The sequence below is a fragment of the Nyctibius grandis genome, chromosome 9 (assembly GCF_013368605.1).
Source record: "Nyctibius grandis isolate bNycGra1 chromosome 9, bNycGra1.pri, whole genome shotgun sequence".
Classification (NCBI taxonomy): Eukaryota; Metazoa; Chordata; class Aves; order Nyctibiiformes; family Nyctibiidae; genus Nyctibius; species Nyctibius grandis.
Window position 1 is genome coordinate 2619401 of NC_090666.1, and position 27581 is coordinate 2646981.

The 27581-nt window shown below is 36.9% G+C and overlaps 1 protein-coding gene across 1 annotated transcript in view; it reads left to right on the top strand.

The window, feature by feature from the left end:
- ITGAV (integrin subunit alpha V) overlaps positions 1–27238 on the top strand; it is a 49898-nt gene extending 22660 nt beyond the window's left edge. The window contains exons 9-30 of the mRNA XM_068407189.1: positions 22–65; positions 152–208; positions 494–546; positions 942–1144; positions 3552–3743; positions 3856–3901; positions 4466–4567; positions 5306–5364; positions 6381–6535; positions 7951–8088; positions 8816–8883; positions 9804–9951; positions 11161–11253; positions 12318–12397; positions 14460–14540; positions 15566–15671; positions 16555–16713; positions 18108–18221; positions 20018–20131; positions 20226–20333; positions 21194–21316; positions 21695–27238. Coding sequence (XP_068263290.1) covers positions 22–65; positions 152–208; positions 494–546; positions 942–1144; positions 3552–3743; positions 3856–3901; positions 4466–4567; positions 5306–5364; positions 6381–6535; positions 7951–8088; positions 8816–8883; positions 9804–9951; positions 11161–11253; positions 12318–12397; positions 14460–14540; positions 15566–15671; positions 16555–16713; positions 18108–18221; positions 20018–20131; positions 20226–20333; positions 21194–21316; positions 21695–21790 — 2339 coding nt within the window. The 3' untranslated portion in view covers positions 21791–27238. The remainder of the gene's footprint in view (positions 1–21; positions 66–151; positions 209–493; positions 547–941; positions 1145–3551; positions 3744–3855; positions 3902–4465; positions 4568–5305; positions 5365–6380; positions 6536–7950; positions 8089–8815; positions 8884–9803; positions 9952–11160; positions 11254–12317; positions 12398–14459; positions 14541–15565; positions 15672–16554; positions 16714–18107; positions 18222–20017; positions 20132–20225; positions 20334–21193; positions 21317–21694) is intronic.
- Positions 27239–27581: the final 343 nt, after the last annotated feature.

Here is a 27581-nt window from a genome sequence, read left to right on the forward strand (position 1 = left end):
GTGTCTTGCTTTGTGTTTCAGACTTTGTATCAGGAGTCCCGAGAGCGGCAAGAACTCTGGGCATGGTAGGAAATTTGAAACATTAAACTTTATAATAAGTAAAGAGATGAATGTTGTTGGTATGCTATAATGTGTATTTCTTCATGTGCAGGTGTCTATCTACAATGGGAAAAACATGTCTTCCATGTACAACTTCACTGGTGAGCAGGTATGTAGCTCTATTTAGTATGGTGGCTAGTCCTGTAGGAAGATGACATGCTGAGACGTTGTTTAGGGTACTAGATATATAATGTTCTGTATGTTGTTAACTTACGTGCCAAAGAAAAATTTGATAAAGTTTGTAGAAATCCTAAAGATACACGTTCTGTGACTGCCTATTTTGTGTTACTACTTAAAAAAACAATTTTATTTGAATGAAGGAAATGCTGTATAAACTTACTGGTGGGTTTATATCAGTCCAGCTCACAAGTTGGTTTTGAATTTTATTTTCCAGATGGCTGCCTATTTTGGGTATTCAGTGGCTGCAACAGATATCAATGGGGACAAGTAAGCGCCCTCTTCTCCCCCCTGCCATCCAGCTTGTTTCTGGAAGGAAAAAAGATGTTTTTATTTAAAAGTCTTTCCTGCTATATAGATTTCTGTCTTCATTACTTGTTTAACATGTATCTGTACAACACTTTTTTGCTAGCACTCAACATGCGTTTTAACAATTGTAGGTTTGTTTTTGTATTTATTCACATAAATACACGTGTGTATTCACACACTTTAAATGCATTAAATTCCGGTATATTTGTGCTTACTTTGCTTTCAGTTGAAATTTAAAGATAAGAAACTTTCATTTTTATATTGGCTTCAGTGCTGAGCTAGTCCTGCTAATGGAGACTTGAGAGAATGAAACTGTATTTTCATGCTGTTACTGAAGAACCTTATCCTTGGTCCAGTTACACAGATTTGTTTATCGGAGCCCCTCTTTTTATGGATCGAGGTTCTGATGGGAAGCTTCAAGAGGTCGGCCAAGTTTCCATTTGCCTTCAACGACCCTCTGGAGGGTTTCAGATCACAAAGCTGAATGGTTTTGAGATATTTGCAAGATTCAGCAGTTCTATTGCACCTCTGGGGGATCTAGATCAGGATGGCTTCAATGGTAGGACATAATTTTTATTCATCAGTATTTTCAGTTTGTGGATGAAATCTAGACAACACACTGAATGTGGATTCTGCACACAAGCATTAGGCATTCTAACCATGGCTGAATGTTGGACACCAAGGTCTAGACTCCTTTCGATGCTTGTATGCTACTCCCAAGAATGCTAACAGGAGTTACATGTATGCATCGAGCAGAGACTATACCATTTAAACTACAGCATGGATTACTTTAGCTCTTACACTGATGAGTTTATTACTAAGTGATAAGTACAGTAGAAACTTCAGTGAAATATCTGACTCTCCACTGTGACTTGTTAGGACATCTTCAATTGAATTTTCCTGTTCCCATTGCTTAAAGCCAATCTTCCTCTCCAGAAACACGATGATGACTGAAGAGAAGGATTTGTTTCAGAGAGCTGGTTAAAAATGTTCTGTTGGAAGAAATTTTTATGAGAAAAGTCTAGATTCTTTTTTCTCTTTTGTTGTTTTTCCCAAAACGGTCGAGTCTGGTGAAAATATCCTGTAACAACTACAGCCAGCTATACCAAGACCTGGGTGTCTTGAGCAGGTATCTGGATGAGAAGTCTAAGGCTGATACAACTAAAGCTGTGGACTCTCAAACCCTTTGCCAGTGCTTCTTGTAACTTTCACTTAGGAATGGAGAGCAATGAAACAGACAAGAATCACATAATTTTGGGACAGAGACTTCCAGGAATCCTAGGGAGAATACTTTTTGCAAGTCATATGCCAGTGTATCTTGAAGAGTGGTAGGAATTTGAGTTTCACAAAAAATGCTCATGTTCTTGGTTTTTCCATTCTGATGGCAAGCGAAGTATTTTTCTGAAATACCGAAATTCTAATAGGCTAACATTTCAAATTCACAGGTAGCTCTAATTTATTTTTTTAATGAAATCATTGCCGTTTTCGGTAATCTTCAACTTTCTTTCATTGCCTTAGAAAGATCTTACTCTATATCTAAAACAGTCGTATTTTAAAACCCTGTAAGAAATGCAGAAGAGATGTAGAAAGCAGTATGATTTGTTCCAGCAACTTATCCATTAAGTGATACTGAGTGGATAAGTGACTTATCCATTACCAGATAACATTTTATTTTAGGCCAGCTGTAAGTATGTTAACTTCAGAGTCTCTTCTTGCAGTGTACCAGTTTGAGCAGGATGTATATTTTGTAGCTCAAAATATTTTCTGCCATTGTTTTGGATGAGGTTAATGTTTAGATTTTTAGTTGCTAGTAGTATACAGAATTAGTGTGAAGATGCAATATCACTGCAAGTGTTCACAGAAGACACTGGAAAGGTTACAGCTGATAGCCAAAACTCTGGCCACTTGTTGGGATTATCCAATGTTTTGATTCCATTATATTTCAATCTGAAATACACTGTAGGTGAGAAAATCATCGCAAAATCTGCCTCCTCTTAAGATTAATTACTTTGCCATTATTTAGTCTGGTTTTTTTAGTCATTTTTATTTTCCCTGCTCTGTTTCATTTTGGGAGTGTTAATTAAACTGCTTTCCATCACAGCATGGTGCAAGATTGGAATTTCTATTGTTTCACAACGTTTGTAAAGATGAATCAAATTACAAATTGGTAAACTTTTGAGTCCTTTTTTTTTTTTTTTTGTGAAACTTTCTCAAATTAAGGCAAGGAGAGTAATGTCATTTCTCTGTATAGTGTTTAATATTTAAACATTTTCATGTTTGGTCTTTGAGCTGACTGCAGAAATGTTGATAGGTTGTATGTACACTTCTAAAGCTGTCTTTACAGCTGGTCCAATTAGCATTTTGTTTATTGGTCATTGATAATGAGTACTCTCAAATTTATTAAGCTTTAAGAGAGAACAAAATTGCACTAACTGAAAGTTCTCCATAAAGTGTGTTGCCAAGCCATGATCAGGATAGACTGGAATTTGATATTTAACATTGTTTTAGGCTGATTTAAATTTTCCAGAATTATTAAAATGTCACACCCTTTGGAGGAACAGGAGTGTGTTAATGAAATGGGCGGATAGTCTCCCTTAGCTTTGTGATTTGGTGCCAACAGTGACTAATTCTGGGTGTTCAGTACTCTCAAAAGCATCCAAAAATCCATATGATTTGGCTGTAAGTCAGTTACTGAAGTGCAGAAGTGTTTGCAGAACTATTCCCTCCCTAACCCCCATACAAGTGTATGACATATATGTTCTTGTTAAACATTTATACTTTCTAGAAAATCCAGCATCCAATTAAAAAAAAAAGGTGGTTGATGAGCATTTCAAAGGCCAGTTGCGTTTCCTCCCTACTGACACACATTGAAACTGTAATATCAGAAATTATTGATCGATGTGAGCACAAGCGTGTTCTCCTAGTCTGTGTCTGGAGATGTTCACGGTTGTTCTTCTGGTTTACAGATATTGCAGTTGCTGCACCGTATGGGGGAGAGGACAAGAGAGGACTTGTCTATATCTACAATGGAAGAGCAAATGGTTTGAATGCAGTCCCATCTCAGATTCTTGAAGGGCAGTGGGCCGCTCGCACCATGCCACCCAGTTTTGGGTACTCGCTGAAAGGAGCCACAGACGTGGACAAAAATGGATATCCAGGTCCCTTGCTCTAAATGTCACTGTAGAATAACTTAATAGTCGCCCCACCTCTGACTAACAGCATATTTTAAAAAATAAATTGTAACGTGTAGTATTTCTCCTTTCTTCCTAGACTTGATTGTTGGAGCCTTTGGTGTTGACACAGCTGTTCTGTATAGGTAAGTGCAAGCAGAATGAAAGCTCAGTGGCTTTCTTGAGATACAAAAGAAAGCAGGATCAGGGAAGTCTGAAATTCTGCCACTCCACCTTCCAAACAGCTGGGGGTAAAAAAAGGTTGTACTGCTGTTTTCACTGACTAAATTTACAGTCTGCTATCTGTTGTTTATCTTTCTCAATAATCTGTAGTTAAGACAAAATACAAATAAGCTGTCTCCAAGGCTTTCTAGATTCTGACACATACAGGGTGCTGCTAACTATGACACTGCAATCCCGATATTCTCATCCAAACTTGCTCATTTTGGGAAAATATAGCTTATTTGTCTGTGCTAGAAATAGATGGGACTTCCTCTTAACACAGTTGTCCATGTTCTGACTCTGGTAATAAAAGGGTACAGAAAAGCTTCCTGCTTTTCCCTGGTCTACTCAATGATGATTTGTTATTCTTGCAGTTTCCCTAAATATTGTCTGAGTGTGTATGTGTGTGTTTGAGGATTTGATGGGGAGGGTATTGTCTGACGTGGTGTTGAATGTTGAATCCATTCAAGAGGATGTTTTCTTTGCAGGGCTAGACCGGTTATTAGAGTAAATGCTGCCCTGGAAGTGAATCCAACCATTCTAAACCCAGAAAACAAAGCCTGTTCACTGTCAGATGTAAAAGTCTCTTGGTAAGCGGGGTATCTTTGTTTTCCTTTGAGGGGAGGGACCTTTTTGTTTATTTTCAATTTTGAAAGGGTTCAGGAAGTCTAGTCAGCTGATTAAAAAAAGCAATCAAACACACGTTTTTCTGAAAGAACAGACAATACAAAATAAGAACTCTTTGGCAACAGTGGGAGGACCAACGTTGTCTTCAAGAGGTGCTAGACTGACCCCTAAGTTACAGCCTACCTGCAGAGATTGCCAGTTGGGTAGAGTAAGATCTTCCCAAGAGGGTAACAGATCGCATGTCTTTTGCAATGTTTTTACGCATTAACTTACTTTTTAGGTGAAAAAATAGAGTGGGCTTGTGGAAGACACTTGGGAATGATCTGCTCTGCAAACTGGTTTTGGTTCTTGCTCCTGGACTATTATCCAAACCTGCTTTTCCTTTCTAGTGCTAACTTCCTTTTCAGCTGAGTATGCCAGTTCCTTCTAGCTTTAAAAATAAAGAGCCACACTTGGTTTCAGGAATAAACACACTGTTTCACAGGTGACTATTCCTACATGAGTCAAGACTCCAAAGCTTTGCATTGCTGTCTGCTTATTAAAAGGTTATAGTTTCTCTCCCACCAGTAGAAAATAGCTTTTGGCAGTGAGCTAGAGTCTCAAAAGAGAATACCTTTGAACTGAGAAAAACAATAAAGAATTTTAGAAGAAAATGAGAGAAAAAGTGTGTGAAATTAATCTTTTCTTTTCCTCTAAAACAGCTTCAAAGTAAAGTTCTGCTTAAAAGCGGATGGCAAAGGAAAGCTCCCTAATTCACTCAGTAAGTTCTCCTAGTTTAAAAGCTTCGAAGTCTTTTTGTATTACTTGCAGACATGAGCACTGGTCATCGTTCTTTTTCATTATTGAAACAGTTGCCTGCCCTTTACAGCACAATCCTGTCAGTTCAGTAACAATATTCATCTATATGACCGTCTTCAGCAGGTTTTTTTGCTGAAGTTGTGTTGAAGCCAGTGGGATTTGAGCATACTTGGGTCTTTAAGCGTATGTTTAACCACTTGGTGGCACTAGTCTTGGGAAGTCCTTTGTATTTTACAGAATTGAGATAACTCTCATTGGGGGGAGTTTTAGACAAGAATATTCAAGTATGTGCATTGTTAGGCCTGAAAAATATAGACAAGCCACAAGGGACTTCTCACATTTCTGTTGAAATCATGAACTTTTGATTGATATTGCTGATGTTTGCATCAGATTCTCTGGATCAGAATCAGGAAGAGATTGTTTCAAGCAGGTTTTGAAGTTGTCTCTAAGCTTTTGGAGTGTGGCAGACAGCCTGCTACAATCAGGTTTTGTCTGCTGCTTATAAAAGCTTTTCCTTATTTTCTGTATGGCATGTATAGAGGTGGTATGATCTGGGAGGATTCATATAAATAGCTGTTACATATTTTAAATTTAATTATATCAAATATGTAAAGTAATCAAATTAGCAATACAGTTAAATAATTATGTGCAAGACTGCTTTACAATTTTCTGGGGGAAACAATAACTTTTGTTCTTGCAGTTCGATAGCAATTATAAATGTATCAGTGCTCTTCTACGTTTCCAGTTTTTAAGGAAAAAGCAGAATCTAATTTAGGATAACAGTAGTGCTTGTTAGTTACTATATTGAGAACTAATGTAGTAAGAGATTTTATATTGAAAGAACTGGAAGTTTTAAAAGTTCCAGGTGCTGGGTTTTCATTGTAGCTGAAATCAGCTTTTAGCTCCGTTTCTGATGGGAATTGGCACTGTGATTAATTGAATGAAATATCCCTAACCTGAATGCTTTGGATTGGACAGATTTCCAAGTGGAGCTGCTGTTGGATAAACTTAAGCAGAAAGGAGCTATAAGGAGGGCTCTCTTTCTCCACAGCAAACAGCCTAGCCACTCTAAGAACATGACTATTACGAAGGGGGGCAAAATGAATTGTGAAGAACTCGATGCCTTTTTGAGGGTAAGTAGCCATTTACGTTTTAGGCAAATAATGTTTGGTGCTTTGTCTGTTACGAGTTCCTTGTGTTAGGTGTTTTAAGAAAAATAGAAAAAAGAAATGGTAGAGAAACTTCGTGCCCAATGGATAGACTTAAAATTACTGAAACCATATGTCTGTCCTGGGTACCACCGGTGTCAGAGCACGAACAACGGGTATTATTGCGTCTAAGGTCCTAGGCACTAAATGGATTGGAAATGCAATCCTGAACTTTGTTATGGACCTCTCGGACAAGTCATCTAGGCACAAAACCAGTTATGATTTCCAAGGAACCTGCAGGTCAATAAGCAGAGGTTGTGCTTCTACTTTGGAGATAAAAGAATACAGAAAAATACGGATCTGCAACTAAAAAGCAAAGATCAGCAAATAAGAGAGGAGACAGAGAAGGCTGAAATACTAAGTTTGCTTTTAATCCCCACAAACGCGAACAGATTAAAAAGTGTAACCCAGTAGAAGAAACACTGGCTGAAATAAGCAAAGACATGTGAAAGTGTAGCTATATAAGCTAGATGCAGCTCAGATTTCTCTCTTGAGTACTTACAAATCAAACATAAACAATACTTAACTCCTCTCTTCAAAAAAACCCCAATAAAAATACTTGTAATGATTAAGGATTCATGGAGGATAGGTAATACCTTTCTTTGGCCTTGTGAGTGGGATATATGTGGAAACAGATATCTCGGATCTCAGTGTTAGTAAAGCCTTAACACTTTTCCACCCAGCATTCTCATAAGGTAATGACACATGGCCTATATGAAATGACCATAAATGGGATGCAAAACCAGTTGAAAACTGAGTTATCAATAGGTTTCTGCCTGTAGAAGATGGCTTCTGAAGTAAGACCTGGCAATGAGCTCTTCTAGGTTCAATAATTTTCATTATTCTCAGGCAGAGTTTACCCTGATAAAAATCTGTGGCTAACATAAAGCTAGGAGATGGTTTATAAGTTCTCTGAAAGGCAGGATCAATGTTTGATAAACAGAATGATTTGAAATGAACGATACGAAAGTCAACGACTCCAAGTGCAAAGTAATAATTAGTAAAAATTTAGCAAAGTAAAAATTCAGTTAATGACTTAGTATTTCTGTATTTCTCCAGTTTTCCATTTGTGAAACAGGCATGTTACTACCAGAACTGTCCACCTTCAAAGTTGACACTGCAGGTTTCCTGACGAGAGATTTTCTAGTTTGAAAAGAGCTCAGAAGTTTTAATGTTGTTTTGCCTTCCTCATTCCTACTACAACGTGAACAATAAGTAAAAACACTGCTCAGTATTGCTCTTGTGTGACTGACTGTTGCCTATAGAGATTTTTGAAGGATATTTTTGTTGTTGTTTTCTTCACATGTTTTAATTGTAATTCAAATCTTGGGTTTCCTCAGGATGAATCTGAATTTAGAGACAAACTAACTCCTATTACTATTTTTATGGAATATCGTCTGGATTACAGAACAGCCGCAGATGCAACAGGATTGCACCCTATCCTCAACCAGTTCACTCCTGCTAATATGAGCAGACAGGTATACTTCTTACACGGTCTGTGATGAGAGAACCCAGAACATATAGACTTATTCAATATTTACGTTCGTCTTAGCAGCTCCGAAAAATTGAGGTACCAAAATATACATCTAGGCTTTAGTCTTTGAGTTATAGAAATACCCATTGTCATTGGATGTTTGTCTTTTTTTTTTTTTTCCTTCTCTCTGTGTCCAAGTGTTTTTTTGACACATTATTCCTTAGCGCCGGACTTCTTTTCACACATACTAATTAACAGCTTTCTGGAGAAAAGCAGTTAGAGTAGTATTGAAGGTGTTAATCTTACATTGAAGGATTAGAGTGTTTCATCCATTGCTCACACTATGCTGCTCTATGTATATTATGTTTATCCCTATAGTTCTCTTAAGGTAATAAACATAGTTTTTTTTATTTCTGCCCTTTATACGAATTTTTACGCTTGTTTGTAAAGAGGATAGTGGAGGTGCAACTGAAGATGAACAGATATTATTCAAAGTATGGAAAGAGGATTAAGATATGTAGAGATCGGTCCTAGAATTGCAGTGTGGCAGGATGAGGCATAGTGCCCCCCACATATAAAACCTCGTTTGTTCTTTTCTGAGATTAACGAGATGAAGATATCTCAAAACCAGCTATTTAGAAAATTTTGTATTTGGCGGTGAAATTATTGGAAATGTATGTTAGAACAGATGCAAGAATTATTACAATAATATGCATTTGATTTTCGCACAGGCACATATTTTGCTGGATTGTGGCGATGATAATGTCTGCAAACCAAAGCTGGAGGTTTCAGTAGAAAGGTAAATACATGAGAGAAATTGTACCACTGTTCTGTTATTTAATACTAGATAGACACATGAAGATGTGAACAGGCGTGATTTTATCCAGCAAGGGGTGGAGCAGGGCTCTGTCACATGTATGAAAAAAATTGTTGTTAATATCTGTTATTAAACCAGGAAAAAAGGAACAAGTTTTAACTCCTAATTCTTTCATGAGTCTGGGCTTTTTGTGCCTTGTATGCCTGAAAGCCATTCTTAGTGTATTATCTCTACTCATAAATGTCATCTGTTTTCTTTTTTAATGCCCTTAGTGCAGAGCTATAGCATACGCACGTGTATGTAGGTAGTCCAGTTCACAAGTACACTAATTCATGCAAATACTTCAGAAACATTTTACATCAGTGGAGGCACAGTTAGGTTTCCTTGTAGTTGGTGAAATGAAAATACATTGTTTGGAAAGATATTCTTTTTGTATCTGGAACAAATGTATTACAGAGGTCTTGGATGCAAAACCAGTTGAAAACTGAGTTATCAGTAGGTTTGATAACCTATTGTAGTCAAGCCTTCTGTCAAGTTTTGTTATAAATGTATGCTTGTACCTCTGCTAAGTAGGCATGTAATTCAAAATATACACAGTGATTTAGCTGTTCATAATTGTTCTTTGTTAAAAAAAAAGGTGTTAGTGGTTTATTGTTGATTTTATAAAAAATATTCTTACACAACAGCATGTAATATTTGCTCCATTTTTGTGGTTATAGACACATTTTGTTTTAAACATAATGTGGAGCTCTCCTGGTATTCCTGAAGCATAGGTGCTGCGTCTAGATTCCTCTAACATCTTTGTGCAATTTCAGAATGTCTCGTTTCTGTAAGCTCAGCCAGTTCAATACACTTTAAAGCCTGAATGAACAGCTCATTTTTTTTACCCTTGTTTTTTGTAGCGATCAGAAGCAGATCTATATTGGTGATGACAATCCCTTGACACTAATTGTCAGTGCTCAGAATCAAGGGGAAGGAGCTTATGAAGCAGAACTCTTTGTCATCGTTCCACCCCAAGCAGATTTCATTGGTGTTGTTCGTAACAACGAGGTAAAATTCCAACTGTTCTTCTTCTTTGAGTACTCATATTTCAGGTGCTGCTATGGAAGTCTGAGGGAAAGGGTCCATCAGTGCTGTTTTTTATGCTTCAATCTTAAAGCAAAGCACCGAAAAAATGGTAAGGTTCTTCCAAGCCCCAAGGCTATATAACACTTGGCTGGATGGTTCCAGTTTAAGAGCCTACTGCTAGCAACAAAGGAGAATCATCTGTGTGATGGAGCTTAAACTCCACGTGTCATCTGCTACAAGTCTTTATTTAAACAGAGCCCTTGTTAATTTATTTCAGTTTAGACTTAGCATATCATGTGCTAGGTAAAAGAGCTGGGCACCTGTGAGGCAAAAAGTGATGCTGGGTATTACTGTTCTCTTCCACCTAGGTACGCAGAAAGTCTTTGGTGTCAGTTATCCTTACTACACAGAATACTACAATTTATTTCCTGAATTTCGCTTGTTGTATTATAAAATGTCTGTATAACTTCTATTCCTTTGAAGACATGTGGGTATAGTCCAAATCTTGTTTTAGCCCATGATAGCTATATATAAGTAATATACTCTCAGATTTTCTTCATCCTTGTTTCTGTTTGGTATAATCTATTATCAGTCAATATATCTGTAAAGTTGCAAATGTTCAGGGGAAAACTATCTTCCCCCTATATCAAAGGATTCCAACTTTGATACCACATCCTTCACATATGTTGGACCATGCCCTGGTTTGGTTCTCCAGTTTGCCTCTGCTACTCTAGAGCTTTGTGATGTGGCTTTATCCAAAATCCGATATCTCCTCTAAGACTTCTTTTTGACTAAGTTAATAAATATTCATGTTATTTTGCCTTCCAATCTTTATTTTCCTACAGAGAGTTTTAACCCTTGCCTGGTTGCCAAAGTTTCTTCACATGGGTTTTAAAGATTCCCGTGGAGAAATGCTTTAGGTCACAAAACCCGTCAGTGCTACCCAATATAAGAGTACTGAATTTCTCTTTTTATAACCTTGGAAAGAGGATCTATCTCATATAAAAAAATATTTGTCTCCATGGAGACTTTCCTACTCAGATTTTATTTAATTTTAGTGCTTGACTGTGTTACGACTGAGAAATTACATTAAAATTAGCACAGCATATCTAGAACTTTTCTCCAGACTTTCATCCAGGTGTCCAGATGTAAAGAATGACATTCCGTAATATCTCTTCTGGTTTACTGCAGGCTTTAGCAAGACTGTCATGTGCATTTAAAACAGAGAATCAAACTCGCATGGTAGTTTGTGACCTGGGAAATCCCATGAAAGCAGGAACTAAGGTAAGGTTTGGTCCAACGGGGGTCTGGCAGCTCAAACAGGAGGGCAGCTGGCATTTTTCTGAATCACAGTAGTGTTTGGGCAGGATGTTTACTCGCAGGAATTTAAGATTAGATCTAGTTGACATTTAACTGCCCACATGTTTGGTTAGTTCAGTGGTAATTGGTTTCAACTTTTCCGCTAAATTAAAGGCTGAAAGGAGTGTTCATGAGTATGATGCAACTCAATTAAACAGTGGAATTAATGAACTCTGGTCCCTCATGAGTTTGTCTTTAGATTTATGTGATACACATTTTTTAGCCTATAACAAAGAGGTAGCTCATAACACACCTTTCTCTTAGTGGAAACCTAATAGTGCTTCCCTCTTCTACCTAGTTTTGTGAAGTCTGAGAGAGAGTTTTGTCTAGTTGAGACCTCTGCACTTCCACCAAATGTAGCTGAAATTGGAAGAATTAAAAAAGTATTAGTGGGACCTGGCAGATATTAAGACGATATGATATAAGTCGTCTTATTTTCTGAGGAAATAAAGTGAAAATCAGTCACAATTATAAACAACGTGATGGTGCTTTTCCTCTGAGAGACATTTTGTATAGAAGACTAAATGCTATTTCCAAAGTCTTTCAAAGTGTATCAAGCTGAACTGTACAGATGTTGAAGGAACTATCATGCACTGACTTAGAACAAACCTTGAGAAATGAATTTAGAACCATTAAAGTATGCCCTGTTCTGTCGTACTTTTTGCAACACGTAGGGATGCTCAGTTATGTGTAAAAATGGCTGAAGCGAGGAGGGGTGAGCATAACGTAAACCTTACATTTCTGTTTGTGACACTGATGCATCAGCTGAAATCTACAGAGAGATTTCTAGTCTTGGTGAACTGGACAAGTTTTATTTGCCAACTCTCTGTGTGTTCTCTTTATGACCATGTGCCTCAAGCAATTTTGTTGTAGTATAACAGCATTAAGTAGTATATAATAATAATAAGTAGTATAATAATAGCATTAAGAAGCTTTTGTCCTGTCTTTTATTGTGCTTCCACTGAACCACGGTGGGTTTTTTCCTAAAGCTATTAGCTGGCCTGCGTTTCAGCGTGCACCAGCAGTCTGAAATGGACACCTCTGTGAAGTTTGACTTGCAAATCCGAAGGTACGGAATTCTATGAGTATGCACCTCACCTCGCAGATAATATGCTAAGTAAATAGACTGTGAACTGAGCAGTTAGGTTCACTCTGGACTAATTCTCTTTGCCTTATAATTGTTTAAAAAATAAAACACATCTTTGCAATGAATTATGTTTTCTAGAATAGAGAAAAACAATGTAAGAAAATACGGTTTTATTGTTTGAATGCGGTTTCTTTTGCCTCCAGCTTTTAGACAGGCCATGGCACAAGTGAAATACTAATAAGGAGGATCAAAACCATTTAAAGTGTTTCAAGAAAAACTTTGTATTTTTGAACCTGTGTACTGTTGTGATCTGCTGACGCTGGTGTAGTGCCACAGGATGACTCGTGTCTTTGGGTTTCTAGCCCTGTTTTAAAACTGATGTTTGAACTCGGAATTCCTTCTGATGTAAAGCCAGGATTTCAAATTTTATGTATTTTGAGGATAAGTCTTTCAGGAAAGACAATGCATGTGATAGTCTGAGCAGAATCAACATGCAGTGAACCATTTTAAGTGTTGCACAGTAGCCAGCATCAGCGAGTCTAAAACTTAGATGGAACAAACCAGTAGTGTTCTTGTTAATTATAAGACGAGCACAGTGCTTTCATATAAATATGAATCTGCTGGAGATGATATTTAAGATTTGGAGATGTGATCAATAGGAATCTCTTCACCTAACACAGTTTTATGTTGTTTAATGGGCAGTACAAATATAGCTGCTTTTTTTTCCCCATGGTGGACCAACAGCTTTTTTTTTTTTCTATTTAAGGGCTTTTTTTTTAATGTCGTGAATAAATTATTCTCATCCACATACGCATTTTTCACGACACAGTGGTTTGCCATACTGATCAAAGGCCTTGGCAGCATTAAATATCTCTTTGATCTCACACTGCTGTCGGTTCAATTTTTTCCCTCTTCTTCATCAGCTAGTAAGCAGTGCCAGTGGCCTGTGACTCCAGTTCTTTGCAGAAAGTGATCTTCTCTGGGGTGTCTGTCTTCCTTAGGCCAACAGTGGTCACTGACTACCTTTCCCTGGGAGAAACAAAAGTCAGTGAGGTCGCTTAAGTCATGCTTCTCTTCTGATGGAAGAGAAAGGAAGCTCCTGTAACACTTTACACCTTTTATGGAAGGAATTTCCTTCCATGACTTCTGAATGCAAGAACAGTGATGCAATGAACATGGTAATCAGAGTTTATAGTGACAGGCATTATCAAGGTATTATCTTGGAGAGTTTTTAAAGATCACACTAGCTGTCTTAAACTCACAAAGCTGGATTTCCAAAGCTGGCACAATTCCTAACAGAACAACTCTAGTCCCTGAAAGGATGAGGTATTAACAGGTCGGGAAGAAAACACTTGCATGTATTTTTTTTGATTACAGCAGCAGTGAAGAATAATTAGAGGATTTAAGAAGATCTTTCTAAAGGAAGTTGTTTGGTTAGGTAGACAGAATAATCAGATGTGTCTGAGGAGATCAGGATTCTGTTCCTAGCTCCTCTTTGAGGGGAACAGGAGTGTTCTTTGTATTTTTTTCTCTGTTTACAAAGAAAGTCTGAAGAAATTTTATCTATGAGTGACTCTACATGCCTTGGTACGTGTCATCTCTTGGTATATCTGAAGTGTAGGAACTGGATGTTAACCGTATTCATTTACTGGTTTAGACCCTGTGAAGAGAGGCAGGCAAAAGTAGCCCTAGCAGACTTTTCTGCCTTGGGACTGGTTTGAAGCCAACAAGTCCCTGAGCAAAACAAACGTCCTAAAGAGGAACTTAAGGCTCTGCTGGCTATAGAGTTGATGTTATCCCGCAGAGTCCGCATTAGCTTTGCGTCCTGTATCGACTTCTCCCTGCTGAGGGACCTCCGGCCTGCGCTGCGGGTGGGCCTGTCACGCGTTTAAGTGAGAACTTGCTGGGATGTGCTCCTTGGCTTTTAGTAAATGCACTTTCCTACGGTGGCTCAGGAGTCATGTTATGATGTTACATACAATTACTTTAAGATTGGGGTTTTTTAAATACTCATTTAAGAAACTAACTTTTGTTTTCTCTGCAGTTCCAACCTGTATGACAATCTAAGTCCAGTAGCATTCTATCAGGCTGACCTTGCCATTTTAGCAGCTGTTGAAATTAGAGGGTAAGCGTTCCTGCTGTTTTAAATAAACATCTTTCTCAAATGAGCTTTGCATGTTTGCTTCTTTGTAATTCAATGAACTTTCTTTCAGGTCTGCATAAATTTTCAGGAAGCCTTAGTGAATTGTTAATCATAAAGAAAATATGGTTCTCTCTAGCCACCCTTTGGACTCAGATCTTAAATAATTCTAAATAATTACAAAATGAATTCCAAAAAGGAATGTTTTGCCTCTATTACTAGAAGTTTTTTAGAAGGAAGGGGAAAAAAAAAAATTTCTCCAGATCACTTTCCTCCTCCACGAACTGACTAGGCTTTCATCTGAAACCCCCTGAAACCTTTTCTAAAAGCAAAGTTGAAAATCCTATTGAAGATAAGCTTGCAATGCCCTCATCTTCTTCAGTCGTAAGCATAGTATTAATATTGTTATGACTCCATTACCTCCATTGCTTCTGCTTACCAGAAATCTATACTTCACACCTAAAAGCTATACAATCTTCTTGCTTAGTCTGTTAACTCAGATTCCCAAGTCAGCATTTTTTAAAATTTCCACTATATTCATTATTGTGATCTAATTTTGTTAATATTTGAGAGGTGGGAGGGATGGCACAACTGAACAGCGTTATTGCTAGCTTCACTGTTTTCAGTGCATGCTGATTTATTCTTATGACTAGTGATAAGTCTCTACATCATCAATATTTCTCATTATTGAAGTATTTCATACTTTGTGTTTTTTGGATGACATGTATGTATCTTAATTGTATTAATAGTTTATTAGATGTTGTAGGATGAATCCAAAGTTTAGGACAGGAAAAAAAGTTTCTAAACGTGAGGTTCATCTTTTAATGTAGAGAAGAAAACTGAACATTTAATATACAAGCCACTCAGCCTCTGTTCTTTCTGGTTTTATATACAGAGGGTGAAAAATTGAAGATTGTATTTTAAGCATGTAGATTTTTTTGAGATGTTCTAGAGAACTACATTTATTGTTTCGTACTTTATAGTAACAGCTTGTTTGCTCCACTGTTTAGTGTGTCGTCTCCTGATCACATATTCCTTCCTATTGCAAATTGGCAGCCGAAGGAGAATCCAGAAACAGAAGATGATATTGGGCCTCTAGTTCAGCATATCTATGAGGTATGCAATTATTACTCATTTCAATTACACAGTTCTGTGATAAACTAAAAGAAAGAAATCTTTTGATGTAGCTTTTCTCTGAAGTAAACTCTTGTATGGGAACAAAGATTTTTTTAATTTTTTTTTAATGCTGGGTCAATAATTGGTATCTGCAAGAAGCGTTGGAATACCTGCAATTAGTGTAACAGGAGCAGCCAAATAGAAGAGGCTGATTTTTTTACATCATTACACATATTTTATTTTCTAGTCCTTTGAAATCTAGGTAAAGCATTGGAAGTAACTTCAACTCAGAAAATGACTCATGGCTGTAAATTATTCAGTATCCTCATTTGTATTCCAGCTGTTCTGAATCATTATTGTAAAGTCTTTTGCCTTAAAGAATTTTAAGTGTTTAAAATTCCCTTAAAAGAATGATCACAGCTTTAATCTAGATTGTTTAATTAAACTAAACTTACTGAGAGAGCTGTGTGAATAAGAATAGTTAAAAGTTGTTCTAGAACTTGAGACCATTTATCTAAAGAAACTTATGGGTCTGTGTATCTGTGCTCAGAGTATCTTGGCTGAGACACATACAGTGGCTGTGATTCCTGCAGTACACTACAAAAAAAATACATTTTTTTCAAGGAAAAAAATACCCTAATGACATATAACTTTTCTTGGAAGTAATTTTTATCAAATTACAGAAGTAATTTTAAGTTTTGCCTGTTGGGGGACTGAAGTTTAGCTACCATTTTTAAGTAAAGTTGATGCTATTGCCAGAAGGGGTTGGGGTAGGTGCAGTGGCAGTATCATTTATGGCTCAAATTTAAAATAACTATATGCACATTAACCAAGGAGGTGGCATTGGTTTTTTTGCATCTGTTAACTTTATTTTCATAATCAGCTGAGAAACAACGGTCCAAGTGCGTTCAGCAAGGTGATGATGACTCTGCAGTGGCCTTACAAGTACAAAAACTACACGCTGTTGTATATTGTTCAGTATGAAATCGATGGTCCCATGAACTGCACTTCTGATATGGAAATCAATCCATTGAAAATCAAGGTAAGCAGGACTTTTCTTTTTGAGTGGAATGAAGTATGTTTGTTTGTTTTGGAAACACACCCAAAATACCCAAATCCCTGAGGATGTCTAACACTAAGTTTCCCTCTGTCGCTGAGGAACACGACTGCACTGTGTGATAGTACTTGTCAATGTATACAGCAGGGGAAATAAAAGGTAGACAATAGATTGTCAACCCAAAGACAAACTTGTCTTTTTTTTTTTTCCTTGAGGACTGTACTGTATGAGTTCTAAGTCCAAAGCAGCAGAGTTATATCGAATGTGGCTGTGAACAAAAACATTCCAGATGCTTCTGGGCTGTTTATATAAATTTTCTGGGTTTTATTTCTTGGAAGAAAATGGCACTATTTGCTTGTTTATCTAGGCCCTTGTCCAAACGCCACAGAGGTCAATAGGGGTATTTCAGTGAGGCTTGAAAGTATGCCACCACTGCCAGCAAAACATGCAGTGTGCAGAGCACAGAGCAGAAGAAACTCCGTTTTCCTAAGCTGGACTAGAGGAAGAAACACCAGACAAAAACCAGCAAGTTTGACTGAGAGTGAAGAGCTGAATTCCAAGACAGTTGAGAAGAAGTACTAAAAATCAGTATACGAGTTCTAGAAGAATTTAAGCAAACGTATGTATAAAAAGACTAAGGGAAGACCTCGATGTATAGAACAACAAAGAGCTTGTATCTTTGATAATCACAAAGCCACTTTAGTGAATATATAAATACAAATTTCCTGTGCTTTTGCTATACCACTGATAATAATATATTTTTTTACAATTCTCTTGTAAGTTTTCTCATCTAAATTTTATGTAGAGGACAAGTAGCATGGCTCTGCCTAGTACCATATGTAAATTTGCAATTTTATACTGGGAATTTCTAAGGGATTACTGAAATAATTTATTTAACCTACTGTATACTTTTCCAAGCCCCTCCTAAAAAAAGGTTTTGTGTATGTATGGGCATGTCTACACATGTGCAGTGGTATGTGGTACATCAGTACCATACTAGTGCTGTTTTTCCAGAGTTAAAGACTGAAATGTTGAGGAAAAATCTTTAATAAAAGATTGCGAAATTGCAAAATAAAAGATTGCAAAATTTATTGCAGTCTAAGTATTTTTTTTCTATACATGAAAAAGTTTTGAGTTGAAGAAGAATTAAGATACTCAAGGCTCTGTATTAAGATCTTAGTAGAAATTTGCATCAGTGATCTAGAAAAGGCAGGAGTAACATTTTAAGTCCAGCTGTAGGTAAAGCCACGTTCTGAAGAATAGCTAGGATAGAGAGAGAAACCTGATCAGTTACACGTTTTCTTGACCTCAACTTTGATGTCTGCAAATAGCTAAACGTAAGAATTACTTATTATTCGGGTTTCCTTGGTGCATCCTAGATTTCTACTTCTAAAGATGATGAGAAGAATGAAACACTTAGCAGAGAAGATAATCGCGACCATCGTATCAGTCGAAGGGATGTAGCTGCCATTGAAGGCGACGTGCATACTTTGGTAAGCTTTCAGCATTCATATGTTGATATTATCTTCATTTTTTTTAATGGAGAGATGAAGGCTCCATGAGATGAAGAATTATTTCAGAAAATCTGTGTTCTGTATTTAAATGGTTAACAGAGAAAAAAGTCACAGAATCAATCAGGTTGGAAGAGCCCTCTGGGATCATCGAGTCCAGCCATTGCCCTGACACCACCATGGCAACTAGACCAGGGCACTAAGTGCCATGTCCAGGCTTTTCTTAAACCCCTCCAGAGATGGGGACTCCACCACCTCCCTGGGCAGCCCCTTCCAATGGCTAATGACCCTTGCTGAGAAGAAATGCTTCCTAATGTCTAACCTGACCCTCCCCTGGCGAAGCTTGAGTCATATGCTCTGGAGCTGTTTTGTTTTGTGTTTTTTTTTTTTTTCCCCCAATGTGCATCAGTTTTCCTCAGGGTAGTCAACCAATGAGGCATATGCCTACAGTTTTGTGCTGTTTTAAGTCCTTAAAAACAAAGGTCAAGTTGGGCACTTCATCCAGTGTCAGTCGTCTTTGCTGTGCTGTCCCCTGAATTTGAAAACCAGTACTTCATCGGAGGAAGGCTGGTAAAACAGGACAACTGAGGAGCAGCAGGTGAGTGCTGCAGCCATCTTTCCCACAAAGGACAGCTGATTTCACACGTTCCCTAGCTGAGCAGTGGGCGTTCTGCAATCAGACATGTGGAGGACCTGTCCTTTCTAAACAAGATTGGAAATAATCTGTAATATGAAGTGAATGTATTACCGTATCACCGTCTTTGTAACCGCGCTTGCGGAAATGAACCTATCCGTGCTCTGGGCAAGGCAGGACGGGCAGGCAGCTGAGAGAAACGCTTGGGAATTTAGGGTGGGCCAGTGGGACTAAGGCAGTACAACCCTGCCTCCAGAAACATTTAGGCTTTGGAGAGGACAAAAAAAGGGCTGAGCAAAGAAAGTGAAAATAGGAATTAATTTCTGATTTTACGGTGAGAAAAGTTACTTTATTTTTTAGATATAAGCTACAAATATTCTTCAATATCTATAAATGCAGTTCTGAAGGCTTTTTTTTTAAGGGCTTGGTTTTTGCTAGATCTTCCCAATGACTTAGGATTTTACCCCAGAGACTAATATCCAGTATTCACAATAATTTCACCGAGTTGTACTTAGGCTGGCAGATGTACCTACACTGTACAGTGCTTTTATCTGTAGTACAGCTAAAATCACAATGATAAAATGAAGCCTTGTTTTGCTCTGCTTTCTTCTTGAAATACTCATGGTTTAGCATCAATAGTATCTGATGGATTTTAATGGAAGTGTGGTTGAGAAAGGGCAATTGAACTTCTGTAGTCCTAAGTATGGCTTATAGATTAGCTCAGTCAGTCAAGTTTGAAGACTCCCGTTGAGTGCAACAAAGCATATTTGGTTGGCACCGAGTGCAGTTAATTGCCATGAGTTCTCCTGTCAAAAAACATGTGGAGGATGGTAATGTGAATGGATGAGAAACTGCCTTCCCCACCCTCTGGCATTTTTTCCTATATATGTAGATAAAGTACATACCTTAAAGCTACTGCGAGCTGTTTCACCTTTGGGATCCAAGTGGCTCACATAATGTTTTTCTGAATGCGAACTTATGGAACACTGTAAGTAATTATTTAATATTGGGGTTTACTTAACATATATGAATAGTTTATGGTGCTTTGCCAGGAAAACAGGACAATAAAGTATGTATATGAGTAAAGTAACAGCTTTAACAACTTCTCAAATATTTGGAATATCCTTCCTATTTTTATATGCAGGGCTGTGGAACTGCTGATTGTTTGAAGATAGTCTGTCAAGTTGGCCACCTGGAAAGGGGAAAGAGTGCAATATTGTATTTAAAATCACGCCTTTGGACCCAAACTTTCATGAATGTGAGTGACTCCGAATATGCTGTCCCTGCTACTGAAACAGAAAGTGATTTTTGTATATCTACATGCAGTACTAATGTTGTTTTTTCTTACACAGAAAGAAAATCAGAATCATTCCTATTCTCTCAAATCATCTGCTTCTTTCAACGTTATAGAGTTCCCTTATAAGAACCTTTCCTTTGAAGATATCCACAACTCTACAGTAGTAAGTCATTTACATCCAGCTTGAGTTCCCATACGTAATTACTTCGAAATTAATACAAAACCAATGATTGCTGAGTAGCTTTTTTGTGGCTTGGTATAATTGTAATTTTATCTAATATTTAATTCATATATTAATTTCAGTTTGAGGGTAAGACAAAATTTTTTGTCCTAAAACTGGGGTTAACAATATTTGTAGCTTTAAAGACTTAACTGAAAATGAAAAAAATTGCAAACAGTCCTAATTTTCTTGTTAATGCCATTGTTGCCAGAGAAATATTTTACTTGAAAATTGTCCTCTACTGTAGTAGCACTTAGAGCTTGAATAATGGACTTTTATTCTGTGACATGAAGTACTATGTGAATGTGGGACAAAAAGACCATCTGTGCCCTAGAGCTTTCAAAGAGAAAGGAGACGGTGCAAACAGAAAGGAAGATACAGGCCATTTATTTGGGCTGCCAAATTAAAAGTTTTTGGTAGGCACTATAGCATAAAAGATCTTAAGAAAGGGGTTGAAGAAGATCATGATTGATTTATTTTTGCATGTGGTTTCTAATGCCTGTTATTATCTGTTGTTTCTCTCCTAAGCCTTGTGGGGTTGATCTTTTTTGTTTCAAGAAATACTGCCTTTTAAGAAAAAAAGGAAAAGCCCTGAATTATTTTTCTCTTAATTTCCAAATATTTCCAGATTCCTACAGTTCTACTGAAAATCATCAAGCATTACAGAATACATGTTGCCATGGTACCACTGATTGCAAAAAACCAAAGCCAAAGCAAAAGCCCCCAAACCCCTGTTTTTATTTAATTTGAAAATCCTGTTAAGTTTGCTGTGCAAAGTGTGATTTATTGTGTTTTTCTATTAGGTTACTACAAATATTACATGGGGCATTCAGCCACAGCCTATGCCTGTGCCAGTGTGGGTTATAATTTTGGCTGTCCTAGCAGGATTATTGCTCTTGGCTGTTCTAGTGTTTGTTATGTACAGGGTAAGTACTGTATTTGGGTTTTTTGTGTTGTTTTCTTTTCCCTACTAGTGATGTATTACTTCAAAATAGTACCAGCAGCTTGCAGAAATACCTTGGTCCCTTAATAATCTGAATCAGTTCAGTTTTTTAATAACTGTAAAAACTTTTCTTCGGTGAAGAAGTTGAATAAAAGAGGATGTCTGTGATTGTGCTGAATTACTCAGTTTAATTTTTCAGCTGATATTTATTGGCTTTGGAGGTCAAAAATAAGGAAAAGGAGAGTAGGAGGGAAAAAACTGAAATAACTAATCAGTTAAGATCTGATCAAGAAGGGAAGAGAAAGAATGTGTGTATATTTTGAAAATCACAACAATTTCTTTATTGTTCTCTGAATCACAGATGGGCTTTTTCAAACGTGTGAGACCACCTCAGGAAGAACAAGAAAGAGAACAACTGCAACCGCATGAGAATGGAGAAGGGACATCAGAAGCCTAAGCAGAGTTTTATCTGTGAGATGTTCTGACATTTTAAAATGCCTGCATCTTGGTTACGAATATTGGTTTCCCCCTTAAGGAAAAAACACTCATGACTGCAAAGCTGCTGGTCTCAGAAGGTATCAGCACGTAGAAAATAAGAGCAATATATTTAAATCCTCCTTTTTGTATTAATTATGTTCATACATGTGACTAATGCATCTGCACTGATTTGTGTGTGATAGTATGTAGTGCTATGATTTTGCTCATCGGGATCTAGGAGACCATCTTTTTTTTGATTCATGGACCAACTTTACATGAATTGCTACACAGATTCTCTGTTTGCTCTTGAAGCCAACAGCTTCCATAGATACTTGCTGGATTACATGTTTAGTTTTGATTGATTTTTGTTGGAGTACACTACGTTTCATTTCCTAGCTCTTGAAAGCTAGTTGCACAATAAAAAATGAACACAGCTTGTTTTACAAAACTGAAGAATATTCTTTGACCCATTAACTCTGCTGATGACTTTCCTCCTGCTCAAAAAATATGAAAGATTATTCAGTGGAATCATTCACATCTGATACCTATTCTGCATGCCTGTTCCCCTTCCTGCTCAGTCATCTGTCTTGTGGTTTCCCTCTAGACTTTACAAATACTGTTCTCAAGGTCCTGGGTCTCTTAGTGTAGGGACTGAGCCTACAGAAATGGAAGTGAGCACTAGAGAGCTGGGGATGATGTACTTTCTGTGGAACCTAGTGAAAAGATTCAGGGCAAGATGCGAAGACTCTGCTGTGTATTTCCATGGAGCAGGATCCAGGTGTTCCACAGAATTCTTGGCAGCATGGGATCCATTCAGGTACCGCCAGGGACAAGATGTTGGACTGTGGCTGCCATGACAAAACCCATAGCCTTTACACTCACAAGTCAAACCTCCACAGAGTTTGAAGTTAAGTCTGTGTATTCCTCGGGATGAATTTCAGTTTCTGGCAAAACAATGGAGGGGACACTTTGTAAGAGGTTACTTGATGCATTGTAAGGAAGCTGTTGTTAATTCTCACATTCTGTGGTTGACCATGTCCAAGTGCAGGATGGAGTGATACAGGGACTGTTTAAACTACACTATCTGCCAGCCAAACGTATCCAGATTCCACAGTGCTTCAGCCACACGCACGCCTGCCTTGCCACCTGCCCTGAGAGAACAGTGAGGTTACCAAGGGAAGCAGAGTACAGCTGGCCATGTGAAAGGGTTTGAAAAGAGAAGGCTGATTTGGCTTGTTTCATTTCATTCATTGTACGTTTCATTGCACAAAAGACATTTCGTTGCACGAGACATTTCATTACGTTCAATACATTTCATTACCAGAAAAGACACTAAATACTTCGTTTCATTGACATTTTTTAAACACACCAAAAGTTCACTGGTTTAAAGCCAAAGGTTTACATCGTTCTTAGCTTATTTCCCTCAGCACTGGTGTGGTAAAACGAAGCTTGTTATGCTTATTGGAGAACACGAGAACGTTGTCTATATGCATTTCAGTACACATGTAGCTGCAAATTAGGAGGTGGTTTGGCTTGCAGTGGATGTACTTAAACTATTACAAAGGTGCCTTATGAGATTTGTTTATTCTCTATTCCAAAAAGGGAATAAATTACATTATAAACTCCCTGTATGCTGCCACATACAGAAAGGAAGACTTCTACTGCAATTATACCAGTGAGATTTCTAAGTAGACAAGCTCTTAACAGGACAAAAACTCTGGTTTGGTTTGGTATCCTGGGGTTTTTGTTCAAAGCTGCATCTCCCCCATAAGTACTGCAATGCCCAGTAAACCCAGAATTATCTGAAATGAACAGTTTGATTCAGCTTTCAATCCTGCATCCTTTCTGAGATTTAAAATCCACAAATGGCTTTAACTATTTCCATTCTTACTCACTAAACCGTGATGGCGTTTGAGGCATTCATAGAGACAGCACAAAGTCTGTGGGGGCCAGTATATATATCAGATATAGGCTTGCATATTTATCCATTTACATGTGTTTGTTTTAGACAATTTGTGTAGGTATAATTAGTTTATATAAGAGGTTATAGGGCATAATTCGGCTTTCACTGAATTTTCAAGGTCTTCAGTGTTGCCAATGTTTTATTTTTCTCTTTACTTCTAGTGTTGTTACTAATAATATAGTAAAGAATCAGGAGTCAGGTTTTGATCCTGGCCTCAAAATGTGACTTTTATAAAACACAATTTCAGTTACTTACACAGGCTTCTAGTTTACGCACTTTGTCAACTGATTATCTATATGCAAGGAGATTGTTTTTACCCAGACTTAATCTTAGTAGGTTAAGAGGTTTAAGAGACTGACAGATTATAGCTCTAATTCTTACATGTGTGCTTTCATTACATGTACACACCATGTTGACTTGAAATTTATTAGACTACTTGCATGTCTAGGCGCTATAAGGAGATGAAAATTAAAAAAAAAGCATGATCAAGATCTCTTCAGCTTACATGGAAGGGATACCGTAACGTTATTAATGTCAGTGCTGTAACTACATCTTAATTTACTGTGGCAACTGGAAGCTCTCATTTTGGTGATTTTCAGGATAAAAAGGTACATTTTTTTTTTAGTACAACTACTGTAGCTATGGGAAGTTTCTTCCATTCATTGAAGTTACATAAAGTAAGTCTTATTTAAGTGATTTTTATTTTCTTGCATTCTACTGGAGAATAAGAGCACACAGTTGCTTCTCCCGTGTCCACTGATTGCCAGTCTGGTTAAAAAAACCAAACCAAACCAGTAGCATATGTAAATGGAGTATACAGGTTACTTAGTGAACATAGATACGACACCCCAAATTCAGTTTAAAGTAACATTTGTGTTTCAGGAAGATTCTGAACAGGATGTTTTCCTGAGTGGCGATGCAGGAAACTTTCATCGCGTTCTAGAATCAGCAATAAGATCAGACTATTCAGGTACTTGTGCCAGTATAAATTTTATACTGTCTTACAGGCATTGATGTATGCTTATAGCAGATATTGTAGAATGACGTTACAACTTCTAAAGAAACTTTTAAAAATGTATTTTGGAATGAAATAATTGCCCTTGAGTCAAGATTGATGTGCGTAAGATGCATACTGCGAGCATTGAAAAAATACAAGCACAGTAAGAGAGAATTAGTCCTCTTTTGAGAGTTCTGTTTTAGAATGATATTTTTTATGAATATAAAACCAACATCTATGTAATTATTTAGACAATGAAAACATTTTAAAAGAGCTATATCTTTTATAATGAAATATGAAATTCTATAAGTACTCCAGTTTGCAATTATTGCAGCATCTCATGATCAATATTAAAAAGTGATTTATATTACAGAATGCATATTATCTATGACTATATTTGACAATATTTAGAAAATGTAAAGCAAGGAACCTAATTTATAGGTTTACATTTCTTTCAAAAAACTACCAAATTGTGGAGATAGCTTTTGTTTAAGCTCGACTGCGAAGTCAAATACGGGATACGTAAGTTGAAATCTTTGAGGAGATGTTTGCAGATACCAGTATCAAGTTTATAATTTTATTTATCCCATTTTTCTGTTTTAAATTTTGATTTACACGTTGATCTTTGATTCACATAATGCTCGTGGGAACTTTCTTAAAGTTTATTATATATGCTCTTTATTCATAAAACATTTATTCCAAGCAAAGATTTTTAATATTTAGTTGTTTCTAAACTTGTGTCCACGCTTAAATAGTCTTTAAGGTGAACTCCTATGGATATTTTCAAAATATTCCAGTTATTATCAGCATGATCTTGGCGATTTGAAGGATTCATGTTGCACTTAAGACTTTGGCAACGTTTGGGTTTGCTGTTGGTTACCCTGGCATAGGCCCTGCAGTATTTTCTCCTACACACTCACAAATAGTCACAGAGCAGCATTACGCTGGTGAAAATCTAGTCAGTTGTGGTCTTCGGTCCAGACTACGGCCTCCTCCACAGTCTAATGAAGTCACAGAAAACCTGACATTCATTGCAACTGGTTTTGAATGTGACCCTTTGTGTTCAATGCTGCTGGCTGTTAATGAGAAAAAAAAAAATAGGATTTTATAAAAGGAAAATGGAAATCCAAAAAATAAAAAGGTGGTGGGAGACCACAGATGAGCCTTACAGCAAAGAGATGGGTTTTTTGTTTGTTTGTCTGTTTCTGAGATCGGAAGAACCCGTTAGTTCTCTGTTGGCAGTGGCCTCCTATCACAAACAAATCCCACCGTTTGGATCATGATCGTATGCTGAGCTCCAATAACTCTCATTGACTTGAGTGGGACTTGAACTCTTCGGTACTGAATCTCTAGCTTCTGATTCCCAAGTGCAATATAACATGACCAGATCTAGTTCACTGCCAAGTTGTCTGTTTATTTTTTGTTTGCCTAAGAGGGATGTAGCATTTGTTGACTTGCAGTGGTCAATATTTTTAAGGACGTTGACAAAACCAGTGTGTTAAACCGAGGTGATGAATGAATGGTATAGAAAGTTTTTGATCACCCACATTGGGTGAAACATGATGTATATCCTAAAGTGTATCCATTACTAACTCTTGAGTTATTGAGAATTGGTACAATATTCTTTAAGTCCACTGGGGAAAATTTGGCTGGAGACTATACAATAATGGGTTTGAGTCTGTAGTGCTACTACTGTTTCATGTGATTATGGTATTTAGTATTTCAGTCTGGTTTTTTCAGCGTGTAGTATTTTTATATAACACAGGAAATCTAACCTTTCATGCAATGATCTTCTCCAGATATGCTGCATTAAGGTTGAATTAACTTGACCCTTGGCTTTTGCAAAGTAAATGAAGATTTAATGTAGCGTTTGAATCTTCAAAAAACTTTTACAGGTTTAGGTGGCTCTTTCTAGTCCATGAAGGACTGTATTTGCTATGATACAAATGTGTTGAAAATGTAACATTTTATTTCTTCGTAATAGAATTTTTTTGCCTTTTTTGTTTTTGCTCGTGCATTAAATAAGTAGAGCATTGTTTGCACAAGCAGAAAATTAACATACTAACGAGAGTGCTGCATTTTGAGTTTCTTAGTCATGTGTAGTAAATATTTGTAACAAATGGGAATATTTTCAGTAACTATGAATTTGTTTCAAAGGTCTTCGGTACATTTAAGGAGAGCAATATACATTTGAAGTTACCTATTTTTATTAAATTATAAATCTTGCAAAAAAGAAGTGGGTATTGTGGCACAGTAATTTTGTACTGATATCAAATACATAGCTATTAAGCTGTGGTTTTCTTTGCAACTCGTTCTTTTCATCCTAATTCAAATTTGATTAATTTTATTAGGTTGTATTTTTCTACATATGTATACAATTTCCAAATACTATGATTGGATAAAATGAAAAATGTAAGCATTGACTTGATCCTGGTATTTAGAATTTTGGAATAAAATACCTCTTAATTAACAGGTATTCTGTTTTTTTTTAATCCTAGGTGTATTTTTTTAAGTGCATTTAATTCACCTGAAAATATTTCATAGTACATGTTTGTAATCCACAGTTATCACTATATACAAAAAGGTCACATTTACACAACTCTTACATTCTCAGATAAAGCGGCACATATTAACCTTGAGTCAAAAAATTTTGTAATCACAAGCAAGAAAGAGGATCGAGTCACAAATTATATTCTCTCACCAGAAAACTGATTTTCTACAAAAATTTTTGTATACCAAAAATAAATATTTCAGATCTTCTAGCTGCCACATCACTGTAGAAAATGATGAATTCTTGTCCTTTGGTTAGGA